The 15,163-nt window shown below is 41.7% G+C and overlaps 1 protein-coding gene across 9 annotated transcripts in view; it reads left to right on the top strand.

Annotated features, from left to right (window-relative positions):
- The window catches only part of ERG (ETS transcription factor ERG), a 651,652-nt gene extending 637,476 nt beyond the window's left edge, over positions 1–14,176 (top strand). For all 9 annotated transcript variants that reach the window (XM_069202563.1, XM_069202562.1, XM_069202564.1 and 6 more), the window contains 2 exons: positions 466–513; positions 12,271–14,176. In XM_069202563.1, coding sequence (XP_069058664.1) covers positions 466–513; positions 12,271–12,791 — 569 coding nt within the window. In that variant the 3' untranslated portion in view covers positions 12,792–14,176. The remainder of the gene's footprint in view (positions 1–465; positions 514–12,270) is intronic.
- The last annotated feature ends 987 nt before the right edge of the window (positions 14,177–15,163 follow it).

Below are 15,163 nucleotides of genomic sequence, written 5' to 3'. Positions count from 1 at the left end.
AAGGTCTGGCATTGCCAAGACACAGTTATTGGGGCTGTGGAAAAGTGTCATATCAACTGAAAAAGTTCAAAGCAAAATAAACATTGGGTTCGAAAATCATATGTATGAGCAAATGAAGCCTGGTTTGAATAGAAACAAAAAAATTGATCCCCATCCACCTCAAAAGATGAAAAAATCTCAGTGCACTCTTGGCTTCTACATAGATCCAAACTTTTGTATTGAATGCCCCATGTAGCGAGGACACCAGATGATCATTCTACACAAAAATGTTGCAAAGATCAGAGCCACTTATTTTCTGCAAAGCCACTATCATATCTTAACATTGTTTAATATTTGTGCTAAAAATGAAAATATTGTGCCCGCTGGTTAACATAACTAACCCGTAAAGTCATTTTATCTAGGGGTTATTTGTATATGCCAAAGTACATTTGTGCTCTTACACATTCTATTTTTGCATTTGAGCAGATCCGTATCAGATTCTTGGACCAACCAGCAGTCGTCTTGCAAATCCAGGTGAGAAGACTTTTTAAAAATGATACAATGACAATGTTTGTTTACTGTTCTGACTCTACAGTTACTAGGTAACATCCTTTGCATAAAACTAATAACAGATAATATGTCTTTTAATGTGTTTTAAATGTGTCTGCTATTGTGTGTCATGATTTTAGAAAATGTGAATCCACAGATATTTTTTGGGAAAATTGATAAGTACATTTAAACAGCTTTACCAGTACTTGGTTATGCTTACTGATCCTACTAGTGTATGTGTCATCGTCTTTGGTATGAATCCTAGTCACAAGACATAAAGATCGGTCCCTTCCCATGGCCATGCCTGTGCCAGCATTATCAGGCAATAGCTAAAGATCATTCATATGGAGTATTCCTGGCATTGGTATGTTGTGTGGAAAATGTGTAAAGGACATACCTTCTGCCCAGCACTCTCAAGGCATAAACATGCAGTCATACCTGGCTGGTACTACATGCAATTAATAAGTAATATAATTACAAGCCCTAAAAACTTCATAGAAAAAAACTTTGTGGAAGAGGTATTAGGGTCCTGAATAATGTTTGCCTGACTATCTACATTATTAAGAAAACGTACACATTTCCTGGAAAAAATGAGAAGGGGCATTATGGTTAGGAATCAAAAATGAATAGCCATTTAATTTTACCAGTTATTTCACCTCACATGTGATACCACAGATGAGTCCACCATTGACACAATTGAAGCATTATGCCAGGCATAAGCACACTAGGGATGACATCAGTGGCAATAGTCAAAGGGAAGTGCAAATGCCACAATGTCGTATCCTACTTCAGTGAGCAAACTGTATCTGTGAAATGTATTTAATTATACGAAATTAGAGATGACTTGCAAACGGATATCTGATGCAATTAGACCATTCAAACATACATATTTCAGCAATGGTCATTCTGTAGTAAATGTGTATTCTTTAAATTGATAGGAAAAGATTTCTGCTACCCAAAATTTTATACACCATAGTTGGGATGGAGGTTTTAAGCTTAGATACACAAACTCAAGAGCACCATTTCACATTTAGTTTGGTCTAACATGTTTCTAAGTCCTTAGGCCCATATTTATACTTTTTTAGCGCCGCATTTGCGTAATTTTTTGACGCAAAAACGGCGCAAACTTGCAAAATACAATTGTATTTTGTAAGTTTGCGCCGTTTTTGTGTCAAAAAGCGGTGCAAATGCGGCGCAAAAAAAGTATAAATATGGGCCTTGGTCCCTATTTAAAGTTCAGGAAACAAAAGAGGATTTAGAGAAAAATAATGGGAAAATATTTGGCATGGCAACACCTTCTACCATAGTTGCGGGTAGCTCTGTGCCCATTTATACTCCAGTTACCTAAACAATTAAAATGTAAAGAAAGAATATAAGAATATTGGGCATCATGCATGGCCTTTTCCAGCTGCCCCAACCCACTCTAGCATGTCCAAATGCCATGCTATGTGCTGACTACCCTACCTAAGTTCTGAAGTTTTGGGTTCTGGGCACTGGTATGGCTGAAGTCCTTGCACAGTGCTCAGTACCTAGAGGACAAGTGATCACCACAACATTGTACAAATATGCGTCAGTAAGAACAATCTAAACATCAGTTCATTCAACTCAACACTCATCCAGCTTCATTGCAGAAATATGATATATCAACTGCAAACAGATTTTGAGTGAATGCCTTGCTACAAAACAAGCTCACATGTCCAATACTCTACTGCATTTTCTTGTAATTGTTCACTTATCACTTTCATGTGTTCTCACAAATCAGTTTCATTGTCTAATACAGTAACACTTTCACTGAAGAATATACAAATCTCACCACTACTTCATCGGTTAAGAACATCAGATACAGTTAGTGCATAGTTTTATCCTACCATTCATCACCACCAAAAACAAACAGGAGAACCTCACTGTTATCTCCTAGCCAATGCAAACCACAATCACCACATACCCAAACACATTTGAGGCAATATCGTAGACCCCATCATTACTGCCTTTTCAATCTTTACCCGGCTTCACTCACTTATTTGAACTGGAAAAGTCATTACAGAAATACCATTTGGATGTAGTCAACTCCCTGGTACAGTGCACAATGAAGAGCCTCCAAACCCTGCCATATATAAGAGCTGTCAAACAGCAAACGTGTCATCAGCTCAAATGGAGCACAGAACAGCCTCTACTGATTGCCTTATAGAACTGAATAACTTAGTTCATCTCAATACAATCTGATCTCAACAGCAAAGTAATGCCTCATATCACTAAAAATGCACGTCCTGACTAGAAGCAGAGACAGGTTGCTAGCCATAGACAACAGCTTTTTTGAAATCAGACAAGGCACTTAAAGCAACACAATTACAACAACATCCGACTGACAAGTATGACTAGCATTCACCAAGCTGCACTTCTTCAAATACTTACTCTGGTGGTTCTTTTCCTTTCTCTTTGAATTAGTACAGTTCAACTGGATGAACACATCCCACTGCCAACCTTCTGCCATTAAACCAGCATAGTTGCACCATGGCTCCAGACTCTCCCAATTCATCTTCAATCTGTATTCTGAACCATCAGAACCTGTCTTACAAACATGAAATAAAGACAAATCAACATGCTGATCATATCCAGCTCTAGTTCTGAGATCCCACAAGCAAAGGCATCAACTTCCACACATATTGCCTACAGATGCAAAGCATTTTATAAAAGCAAATCTTAACAATAGAGACTGTGGGCCTAATTTATGTACTGGCGAAGAGGGAAATCCATTGCAATGGTGACAGTGTCCTCTCCCCACCAACATAGTGGTCCCCCCACCTGATTTAAATGTGGGCCAACTCTGTCACTGCCATGGCCAAACTTCTCTGATGGCCTCATGTACTAAGGGGAGTTAGAGAATTGACTTTATGACCCTCTGCCCAATTAAATGGGCTGACTTACAGCTGTTATTTACTGTCCTTCACTGCTAGACAAATGCTGGTGGTAAGGGACAGTAAAAAACACTACGTGCCACCATTGCCATGGGAGATGACTCCCATTGTGAGGGGAGCACTAGGGGCCAGATGTATCAAGCTCCCGGTTTGCATTTCTTAAATAGTGAACGTTAAGAAATCGCTATTTAGGAAATGCAAAATGGGATGTTTGAAATTTGCGATTCGGTAATAGCGATTTCTTAAAATTCGCTATTGCTATTACGGAATCGCAATTAGAGAATGGGACTCCATTCATCCCTATGGACCTTTAGGCCCATAGGTGCGAATTGTTTTGCATTTCCCAATTTGCAAATTCCAGTTAGGAATTTGCAAATTCGCTATTGCAAACCCCAGGGTGCTGGGGGCCTAGTGCACCCCAAAAAAATATTTGCAGACATGTGAAGCACACACATGCCCTATGGGCATTTGTGCGCTACATGTCATTTTTAAAACTGCATTGATATGCATTTTTAAAAATTGCACATGCTTACCACCAAATTGGATTTGGTGGTAATTGCATTTCTTAAATGCCCAATTCACATTCAGAAAATACTTGACACATGTGCTTTGGAAATAGCAAATAGGAATTCCCTATTTGCGATTTCCTATTTAGAGAATTGCAATTTGTGATTCTCTAAATGGGGTCGCAGTGCTAAGGAATCGCTATTTTTGCCAATCCTTAAAATTGCACAGCGAATGCCTTTCATACATCTTGAAAGGCATTTTTGCATTCGCAAATAGCTGAATTTTGCTAATTCGCACCGTTTGCAAATGCAAAATTGCTTGATACATCTGGCCGTATGTTTCAAAACAGTTTGGTGTAAGGCTCCATCATGTTTGATGAAGCTCCAAACTGCAAAAAGCATCAACAGAAACCACCATGTTGGCAGTTCCTTCCAGTGTTATAGAAATTATCTCCTGCTTGGCAGGTATTTCTAAACTTGGTGGGCAACATCGCAGTGAGGGCAGTAGATTAACTCTCTCCATTACCCTAGTGTAGAAATGGGCCATCTGCCAAAAATTGTTAGGCCCTTCATCCTCATTGCCTGCAAGCAATCTCAGATTCAAGACTGGCTCATTAACATGCACCATGCAACATGAATAGCCCTGACCTAACCGAGTTAGCATCATTGGTTTGTTGGCCAGATGCAGCATAATATCTTATGTTATATGTAACTTATAAAGAGCAAGCTGTCACTTAGGGCTGGCTGAAAAGCCTCTCATGAAATTTGGTAGACTTGGTGGTAACAGAGAAAAGTCAAAGGAACATAGTCAACAGAAGAGACAGATTTTCAAGACATTCCTGAACTATAGAAGATTGTTCTCCCTCCCGAGGGAGACGTTTATTCTGTGTTGCTGTTGCTCGTGATAAGAAAGCTCACCCACTGAGCCAACAGTGATGAAAATGTGTTACCACTAATAAAGATAGAAAAGTCTGCTTTAGCAAAATGAAGGTCTAACAGCACATGAATGTATCCATCCCTTCAGAGCAGCACACCTTGAGGAGTAAACTGCTTTATGCATCAGGCATGAAGACTTAAAAGCTAGTGAAGAGAAGCAAGGTCCTGTGAAATATCATCTCTAGCTCTCACATAAGGGTGTGGAAAATGGGTTTCCCTTCATTACTGATTTTACTAAGGGCATAAAGGAGAAGCAGACTTTTGATAAAATAGAAGTTGGCATCATAGATGGAATGCCAAATATTGGGGTCAATAGTCAGGATACTAGAAAAGAGAGCAATACGTTTTCTGACCTTTAGACTAGAGGAGGTCATTATACAAATATTTCTAGGTTCTACCTGCTGCATGTCACAACATTGATCCCCGTCATATCACCCTACATAGACAGCTTGACCCCAATATATTCTAAAGGTAAGTATAGATTTACTATTATCAACTCAACTGTGATGATATTGCAAGAGCCAATATTATGGTCACAATATGTACCTGTAAGTCAATATTCCAACCATAAATTGTTGTACAATACCGGTCCAGTGTCATGAACTTAAAAATCAACAGCCTTTGGCCAGACATATATTCTTGTACGGCAATGTGAGGGGTTTTACAAAACATAATGTGCGCATGGTTTTCTAGCTGTAAAAACACTCCAAAAAGGTAGCACTTCAGGAATTCATGCATCTGACATTCATGCATGGTTTGTATTGTGTTACCTTCTAGAACTGATGTTTATATAGCACAATGGGATATTTGTTTTTATGTCAATCATTAGTGGGTTTGGAAAGCAGGTTGTTTGTGCTGAAGCATATGTCAGTGCACTTGGTCAGCAATCTGTGCTTTGTCCTTTCCTGGTTGTTTGTAAATGCATATGTTGCAAGAATTCTGATTTGGTACGGCACACACATACAGCCAAGCCTGTCAAGTATGGATTATCTTCAGTCTTCCATAAACCCCAGAGACTTACTTTTGTCTCCACCATCATGACTGCATGCCTTACTCTTCTTGATCCTCTGCTGCAGTAATCACTTCATTGTATTCAATGCATTAAAAGCTAACAAAACAAGAAGGTGATGATAAATTTTAATGGTTTACAACAAATATATGATTTATGAGGACGGACTGACTCTTTCCAGTTGCATATCTAATTAAAATTAGTCAAAACTGTTCATGGAATATTTTGGACACAACCAGGTTGTTACATGGTCACAGACATCTTACTATGCAGAAGATGACTCCTGCATATTCATCAGGGAGTCAACAGTATTCTAATAGTTAACACTTCCAAACTCCTACAAAGAGGAGTTATCTGTTCTGGAGCATGGTCTTGTGCCACATGTCTGTGCAGTATATTTGTGATGTTCGTATCTGGGTGTAGGAAAGTACCATCTTGCCTAGCATATTACCCCGATTTTTACTTGTGTGTCAGTTTGTTTTTGCCTGTCTCACTGGGATCTTGCTAGCCAGGGCCCCAGTGCTCATAGTTTGTGGCCTGAATGTGTTCCCTATGTGGTGCCTAACTGTGTCACTGAGGCTATGCTAACCAGAACCTCAGTGCGTATGCTCTCTCTGCTTTTAAAATTGTCACTGCAGGCTAGTGACCAATTTCACCAATTCTGATTGGCACACTGGAACACCCTTATAATTCCCTAGTATATGGTACCTAGGTACCCAGGGTATTGGGGTTCCAGGAGATCCCTATGGGCTGCAGCATTTCTTTTGCCACCCATAGGGAACTCAGACAATTCTTACACAGGACTGCCACTGCAGCCTGACTGAAATAGCATCCACGTTATTTCACAGCCATTTTACACTGCACTTAAGTAACTTATAAGTCACCTATATGTCTAACCCTCACCTAGTGAAGGTTAGGTGCAAAGTTACTTAGTGTGAGGGTACCCTGGCACTAGCCAAGGTGCCCCCACATTGTTCAGGGTAATTTCCCCAGACTTTGTGAATGCGGGGACACCATTACACACGTGCACTACATATAGGTCAATACCTATATGTAGCTTCTCTATGGTAACTCTGAATATGGCCATTTAACATGTCTAAGATCATGGAATTGTCCCCTCATGCCAACTCTGGTTCCAGCATGGACTCCGGGTATTGCCAAACTAGCTCTCTGGGGTTTTTACTGCAGCTACTGCTGCTGCCAACCCACAGACAGGCTTCTGCCCTCCTGGGGTCTGGACAGCCCAGTTCCAGGAAGGCAGAACAAAGGATTCCCTCTGAGAGAGGGTGTTACACCCTCTCCCTTTGGAAATATGTGTTAAGGGCCTGAGAGGATTAGCCTCTCCTGGCCTCTGGGAATGCTTTGAAGGGCCCAGATGGTGCCCTCCTTGCATAAACCAGTCTACACCGGTTTAGGGATCGCCCAGCCCCTGCTCTGGCGCAAAACTGGACAAAGGAAAGGGGAGTGACCACTCCCCTGTCCATCACCACCCCAGGGGTGCTGCCCAGAGCTCCTCCAGTGTGTCCCAGACCTCTGCCATCTTGAATGCAGAGGTGTGAGGGCACAATGGAGGCCTCTGAGTGGGCAGTGCCAGCAGGTGACGTCAGAGACCTCTCCTGATAGGTGCTTACCTGGCTACGTGGCTAATCCTCCTCTGAGGGCTATTTATGGTCTCTCCTGTGGGTTTCTCGTCAGATAATGAATGCAAGAGCTCACCAGAGTTCCTCTGAATCTCCCTGTTTGAATTCTGCCAAGGATCGACCGCTGACTGCTCCAGGACGCCTGCAAAACTGCAACAAAGTAGCAAGAAGACTACCAGCAACATTGTAGCCCCTAATCCTGTCAGCTTTCTCAACTGTTTCCTGGTGGTGCATGCTCTGAGGGCTGTCTGCCTTCACCCTGCACTGGAAGCCAAGAAGAAATCTCCCGTGGGTCGACGGAATCTTCCCCTGCTAATGCAGAAACCAAACGTCTGCTTCACCGGTCCTCTGGGTCCCCTCTCATCTTGACGAGCATAGCCCCTGGAACACAGGAGCTGGATCCAAGTAACCCGACAGTCCAGTGGTCCACCAGTCCAAATTTGGTGGAGGTAAGTCCTTTCCTCCCCACGCCAGACAGTAATGCTGTGTACTGCGTGAACTGCAGCTGCTAGGGCTTCTGTACACTTTTGCAAGGAATCCTTTGTGCACGGCATAGCCCAGGTCCCCAGCACTCTGTCCTGCATTGCTCAAGTGGCTGAGTTGACCACCGGCTTCGTGGGGCCCTCCTTTGTAGTGTTGAGACAACCACTGTGTTCAGTTCTCTTGAACCCCTGTTCAAGTGCTTCTGCGGGTGCTACCTGATTCTGCGTGGGCTCTCTGTGTTGCTGAGTTCCCCCTCTGTTTTCTCCTCCAAGGGGCGACCTCCTGGTCCTTCCTGGGCCCGGGCAGCACCCATTTTCTTCAACTACGACCTTTGCAGCTAGCAAGGCTTGTTTGCTGTCTTTCTGCGTGGAAACAACTCCGCCGTGGGACATCTTCTGTGCAAAGGAGAAGTTCCTGGCATCTTCCGTTGTTGCAGAATCGTCAGCTTCTTCCACCCGGAGGCAGCCATTTTGCACTTTCATCAGGGGTTTAGTGGGCTCCTGCCCCCCCGGACACTTTCGTGACTCTTGGACTTGGTCCCCTTCCTTTGCAGGTCCTCAGGTCCAGGAATCCATCTTCAGTGCTTTGCAGTCTGTTGTGGTCTTGGCAGAATCTCCTATCATGACTTTGGTGTGTTTCTGGGGAAGTAGGGTAACTTTACTCCTACTTTTCAGGGTCTCGGGTGGGGTATCTTGGAAACCCTTAGTGTTTTCTAACACTCCCAGCGACCCTCTACACACTACACTAGGTCTGGGGTCCCTAAGTTGTTCGCATTCCACTTTCTTAGTATATGGTTTGTGTTGCCCCTAGGCCTATTGCATCCTATTGTATTATATAGTGTGTGCACTACCCTTCTAACTGTTTACTTACCTGATTTTGGTTTGTGTGTATATTTTGTGTATTTTACTTACCTCCTAAGGGAGTATATCCTCTGAGACATTTTTGGCACATTGTCACTAAAATAAAGTACCTTTATCTTTAGTAACTCTGAGTATTGTGATTCCTATGATATAGTGCTATATGATATAAGTGGTATAGTAGGAGCTTTGCATGTCTCCTAGTTCAACCTAAGCTGCTCTGCTATAGCTACCTCTATCAGCCTAAGCTGCTAGAACACTACTAATCTACTAATAAGGGATAACTGGACCTGGCACAATGTGTAAGTACCATCAGGTACCCACTATAAGCCAGGCCAGCCTCCTACACTGGGTATCAGTTTTTCTTCACTGGGCAGACTGTTAAATTGTAGATTTAAAACCTAGTCCCAATGACAGAAAATATGGTTACAATCAAGTGGACTCTGTGGAATAAAAGAATTGTGGGATAGGATCCTTTCTTAACTACCCATAACCATGATGCGAGTCTGAGCCTTTGCTCCTACCCCACTCCAACTGGACCAGGTTATTCACTCTGATGGCCAGCAGGAGAATCAAATGCTTCCCTACACAATAGAGCCATTACTTGTATGAGGCCCAGTTCTAGGAGGAGGGTGGAGACAAAATCTGCATGTGCTGATTAATTCTTCATACTGCGCCTGCTCTGGGCAACCTCATGCTACAGACACAAAGGAGGAAGGCAAAACCTATGAAGCAAAACAGAGGAGGGGCTCCCTTCTGACTTTTGGTGGGAAGAGATTAGGCAGTTGTGTCAGTTTTGGTGGGGCTAAACCTTTCAGGGAAGATCTTTCCATAGACACCTTAAAGTTGTCACCTTTGACTGTCCCAGAATGGTGTACAGGAGGATTGGGACAGAGGGTGGAGTGATGATGTGGCATCTTAAGAATGGGCAGAGGAGCTCACCTTTCAGAACTTTCCACCTCCATGTAAAAACCCTGCAGAAGGGAGAGATACTAGAGATGCCACTGGATGGCAGAAGACTGCCCAGCTGGAAGAAAAAAAGGCCCCCTGAACCTCTGCAAGGAAGGACTTGGGGACTTTTAAACTTCAACTGGCACCCAGATCTAGAAGGAGTCTCTTTGTGGCCAATGGCTCTGACCCCCATGTGCCCCTTGAAGAACAGAAGAGGAAATGGACCTACTAGGGGATCCTAAAGGGTTCACCTGAAACTTGTGTGTACTGGCCATTGACTGTCATGCTGATACACAGATGTCATGCAAGACAGTCAAAGCCATGGGGCCTGAGAAGTGGGGCAGAGAGAGTGCGTTGTTTGTTGGCTAGGCATGGGCTGTGGAAGTAGTGCCCAGAGCAGGAGAGAATGTGAGGAGCATAAGCAAAGGACAGGTCAGGTAAAAGGAGCAGGAAACCAAGTTCCAGGAACAAAAGTGCAATTTAGAGTTGAGAAGGCATGAAGAACATGCAAGTGCAAAAACTGGCTGCCTCCTTTCTGGCTCCCAAGGCAGCACTGGATGTCCAAGTGGGCACAGGCACCTGGGTCTTAAAAAGGGGAAAGTACAGTGCAAGCTTGCATTGTTTTAAAAAAGGGGTTGCAGATTCTTGCATTGGCAAAGAGTGAAGCCGCTGATAAAATATGCATGCCTGAACATCTGAGCAGGCTCGCCTCATAAACTCCTTATGGAGCAGCTGGTGTAGACCTTAAATATGAGTGGGCAATCATAGTATACATCTATAATCATTGCTGAAAAGTCTGTGTGATTTACCCATTGACACTTTATGGGTAAAATCTGCACCACAGCAAAGTTTTTAAGTCTTGGAGCTACAGGCCAGTATTTTCCCAATGTGGTCCCAGCTAATTCCTCTGCTAACCAGCATGAGGATCAAATGCCTCCCAAAACAATAGATCCATTTGCCATTGCTTGGCCCAGTTCCTGGGAAAAATGTGGTGGGTAGAAAATCTGTATATGCTAATTAACACTAGAGTGTGGGAACCCCTGTTTTTGGCCCTAAATGGTACTATCCATAGAGATTTTGATGGTTTTGCATATGTTGTGCATGAGCTGTTCATATCTTTTATTGGTGTGATGACACGTTGACAAAGCCAGTAGTCCTGCCTTTTGATAAAACACCTCCTTAAGTTGTGTCTACTAAATGAGGGAGCTCCTTATTTACGGTTCAGGGCTTGCCAGGGGTGTAACATGGTATGAGGGTGTTACCATAGGTATTTTCATCTGGCTACTTGTATATGTTTGTAAATTAATGCGTAGTATCCATCAATGTGTTTGTAATAAACTACAGTTTCCTTTTTAACAAGGAAAAACACCGACTAGAAAATGATTTAGTGAGAGCTAATGTTGTTTACCAGCAAGCTGGGGGTACTAGCCCATGCCACCTTCCCTGAGTAGGTCTTGGACTGCTTTGCTTCACTACCCTAAGAGAGTTAAGTGCTTCAATGGGGTGCTTGGTTCCAACAGAGAAGGGTATGGCTTTATTGCTTGTGAAGGACATCCTTTACAATGAATGACTCACTTTCTGACAAAAAGCAAATTGCCAGTCTTTTGTAATGCTGCCCAAAAGAATTTACCATGAGAAAAAAATAACAGTCCGTTTGATACAAGGACTAATCGATTCATGACATATATGTTTCTTATACAATACAAATTAAATGATCCTAAAAAATTATTAATGTCAAAACCAAGCTAACAATTACAAGAATTACTAATTTGATTAGAAAAACTAATTTGATTTGGACTTTTCTAATTCAGCAAATGTTTCAAATTTCCAGCTGCATTTCGAATTGAACATTCAGAATAACAGGAAATATATAATTGCATATTTTCAGAAAGGGCAATCCAAGTGTGCAGCTTTGGGGCTACATTGGCCTTCCGGGTAGGTTTGTGACACCTGGACCACTGACTAATTCTGTACAATTTGAAAAACTGATATATCATCGTCAGTTGGTGCTCCCATCGCTTTTAAAGACGTATTTGTATGTGACACCCAACCGTGTTTTGCATTTTGTTTCACTAAAATATTTTCTCCTTTTTGTGGTTTTTCCTCCATAAAATGTCACTGGCTCAATTGAAAATTGAAAATGGTCCAAGCGCTTTCTCAGAATCTTGCTTTGAGTATACTCTCCAGAACTGGTATGCATTCACTTTGTGTCACATAAATAAAAGAAAGTAAATTCGATGTTTTTGTCTCCCATCTGCCGTCTTAATCCTCAACTGAAGCACATCTCAGAAAATGAGCCAGAAATGAGCCCAACAATAGCTGACAATCATTAGAATTAAAATGTGGCTCTTTATTTGGTTGAATATTCAGAATGTGTACAAGCTACTTGGCAGGCCACTTTCAAAGTATTCTGTTCTTAATCCTGTTTTATTTCTCATCCCTTAGGCAGCGGGCAGATTCAGCTCTGGCAATTTCTGTTAGAATTGCTCTCGGACAGTGCAAATGCAAATTGTATTACCTGGGAAGGCACTAATGGAGAGTTCAAGATGACCGATCCCGATGAGGTGGCTCGGCGCTGGGGAGAGCGGAAAAGCAAGCCCAACATGAACTACGACAAACTCAGCCGCGCCCTTCGTTACTATTATGACAAAAACATAATGACTAAAGTTCATGGGAAGCGTTATGCCTACAAATTTGATTTTCATGGAATTGCTCAGGCTCTGCAGCCCCATCCTCCAGAGTCGTCGATGTACAAATATCCCTCAGATCTACCCTACATGGGTTCTTACCACACACACCCTCAGAAGATGAACTTTGTAGCGTCTCATCCACAAGCATTACCCGTGACATCTTCCAGCTTCTTTGCAACACCCAACCCGTACTGGAATTCGCCAACTGGAAGCATCTACCCAAATACCAGGCTGCCCACAAGCCATATGCCCTCTCACCTTGGCACCTACTACTAAATATCAAAAGACGCTTCTTAGTGAAATACGGACCCTGAATAATTTTGCTGGACGTAACCTTAAAGTGCCTTATTGGGATGTGTAATGTTATCTCCATAAGGAGATGTCAAATTGACTCTTTGTAGGGTAGGAGTAGAAGGGCAGTGCAACCAATATGCACAGAAGTTAAACATGCAGTATTAAAAAACAGTGAAACTCTGAAGCAATGGAATGAAGGATGCACACAAAGCAACCAAAGGAAAACCTGAGGGTTAACGTGGCCTTAAAAAGTTAATAAGCTTTTGTATGCCCTTATAGGCATCCCACCACTGCAACATGGGACTTTATTACAGAAATTACAGATGATAGGGTGACACGATGTTGACCTTTCTTGCACAAAATATATGACTTTCTTAAAAGAAGCTACCTGTTTTTAAACATAGGAACATATCAGATATATTGCTTTCGTATGGAAGCTGACGTGGATTATGAAAAGGCATTATTTTGGTTTTGTGCTCAATGCATTCCATTTGGTGGAGAGATGTTAGCTATTTCAAACTGTGAAGTCTGCCCATATCTCTTGATAATGTTACATGAATCACGAGCCATTGAGATTACTGGAGTCGGGAAGGTGCTGGAGGGTAAGAGGATGAAGAGGGGGGAGGCCAGGGCCTTGATGGAAGAAAGAAAGAAGGTATAATGGTGGACCATGAATTTTGGATTCTGCAGAGGTTCAGGATTTCGTGACTGTGGGACTATATAAGCGAGTCTGATGGTCGCTAAAATGAATGTGATCAGTGTTGTACAACACCATTCTCAATGTAAAAATGAATACAAATGGCATTCGAAAAAACTGAGAAAGAAAAATATATGAAACAGAGCAGAAAGTGCATCTCGAAAATATTTGTAAAACTGGAATTGTCTAATATTTAAAATGGAGACAGCCAAGACCTCACAGTAAAAAGGAGTTCAGTTTTTACCTGTTCAAGGTCAAGGGCAGCTCACCTTATAGTGCCAAAGTGTTCAATCATTCCAGAGGAGCTGCTGTTGAGCAGGCGCCAGTTTTATACTTTATTTCGTTTTTTTGATTCGCAAACGCTGTGCGTTTGTCAGACCGAAGTATACAAGGCAATGGTATTTTTTCTTTTTTTTATATAAATATATAACTTATGCATTTATACACTACGAGTTGATCTCGGCCAACCAAAGACACAAGAAAGGGAAAATTGTGGCCTTGAAATTTAACTCTGTATGCTTAATGTTTACAATATGAAGTATTAGTACTTAGAATGCAGATTGTATGCAATAAAAAAAAGCTTGGCCGGGCATGGCGAATGAGATTTAGACTGTCATCTGCATTTTAGTCACCAAGATGCCTAATTAAACTTGTTTCTAAAATATACAAATACCTACTTTCATTTCATGTGTTACAAGTTGTATCTCAAACTGTTTCTTATTACAAGAGAGATGACAAGGGTTTCCAATCATTACGCGGCTGGCTCTTAACAATACTGTCAATACATTCAATTCAAATATCCCAAACCAAGACTGAATATGGGGGACAGCACAATAAACGCATCATGATTTATTTAGTTTCATTTCAAGCATATATGGTACGAATGAGTAAAATGGTTTGGCTGACTTTAAGAATACTGAAATGCTGGCAAAATAAGAGTTTGTAGGCATTCTCAAATTATATGCGGAAAATACCAAAATTAATGTATTTGGTGCTTCCAATTGCAAGACAATATGTCATTTACAAGATACAAAGGTTCAGAATTCAAAAGCCTAACAACTAATCCAGGCTACAAAAAGACTTATTCCCTGACCCTACAAGTCTTAAAAACCGTTAAAATGTGTATAACATCATCTCACTGTTCTTCTTAAGCTTTTTGATTTTTTTCCAATGAAAACGCAAATAGCCTGTGCTAAAAATCCCTTTCAGTTTAAAATTGGCTGCACACTTTGTACTACATAGTTTCTTGAGCTTTTTCATTCAGTAGAAAAAGGGCGCAAAAGTTTCTCTGCCTGTTTCATTTACCATACAATTTAAAATACAACCTGTTGCTGGAAAGATGGCAGCTTAGTCTACAAACTCCACATCCACATCCCAAGAGAAATTATTATTATGACAGGAGATCATCAAAACTGCCTCAAAATGTAGAAAAGAAGCCTCCAACATCATGGTTTCTCGCCATTGAATTGTGTTGATCACAACTCTCATTAACTTGTGTAGATGCCAGCACTTGAGGAATCTCTACAAAATGGTGGCACAGTAGAGACACACAACTCCACATGCAATAACAGGTGTGTACACTACTCTGTCTTTTTCTTGTCATTCATGCACTTTGGTTCGTAAATCAGCTTTCCTGACACATTGTCCTTTTCCATGG

The sequence above is a fragment of the Pleurodeles waltl genome, chromosome 8 (assembly GCF_031143425.1).
Source record: "Pleurodeles waltl isolate 20211129_DDA chromosome 8, aPleWal1.hap1.20221129, whole genome shotgun sequence".
Taxonomy (NCBI): Eukaryota; Metazoa; Chordata; class Amphibia; order Caudata; family Salamandridae; genus Pleurodeles; species Pleurodeles waltl.
This window is presented reverse-complemented; position numbering and strand designations above follow the sequence as displayed.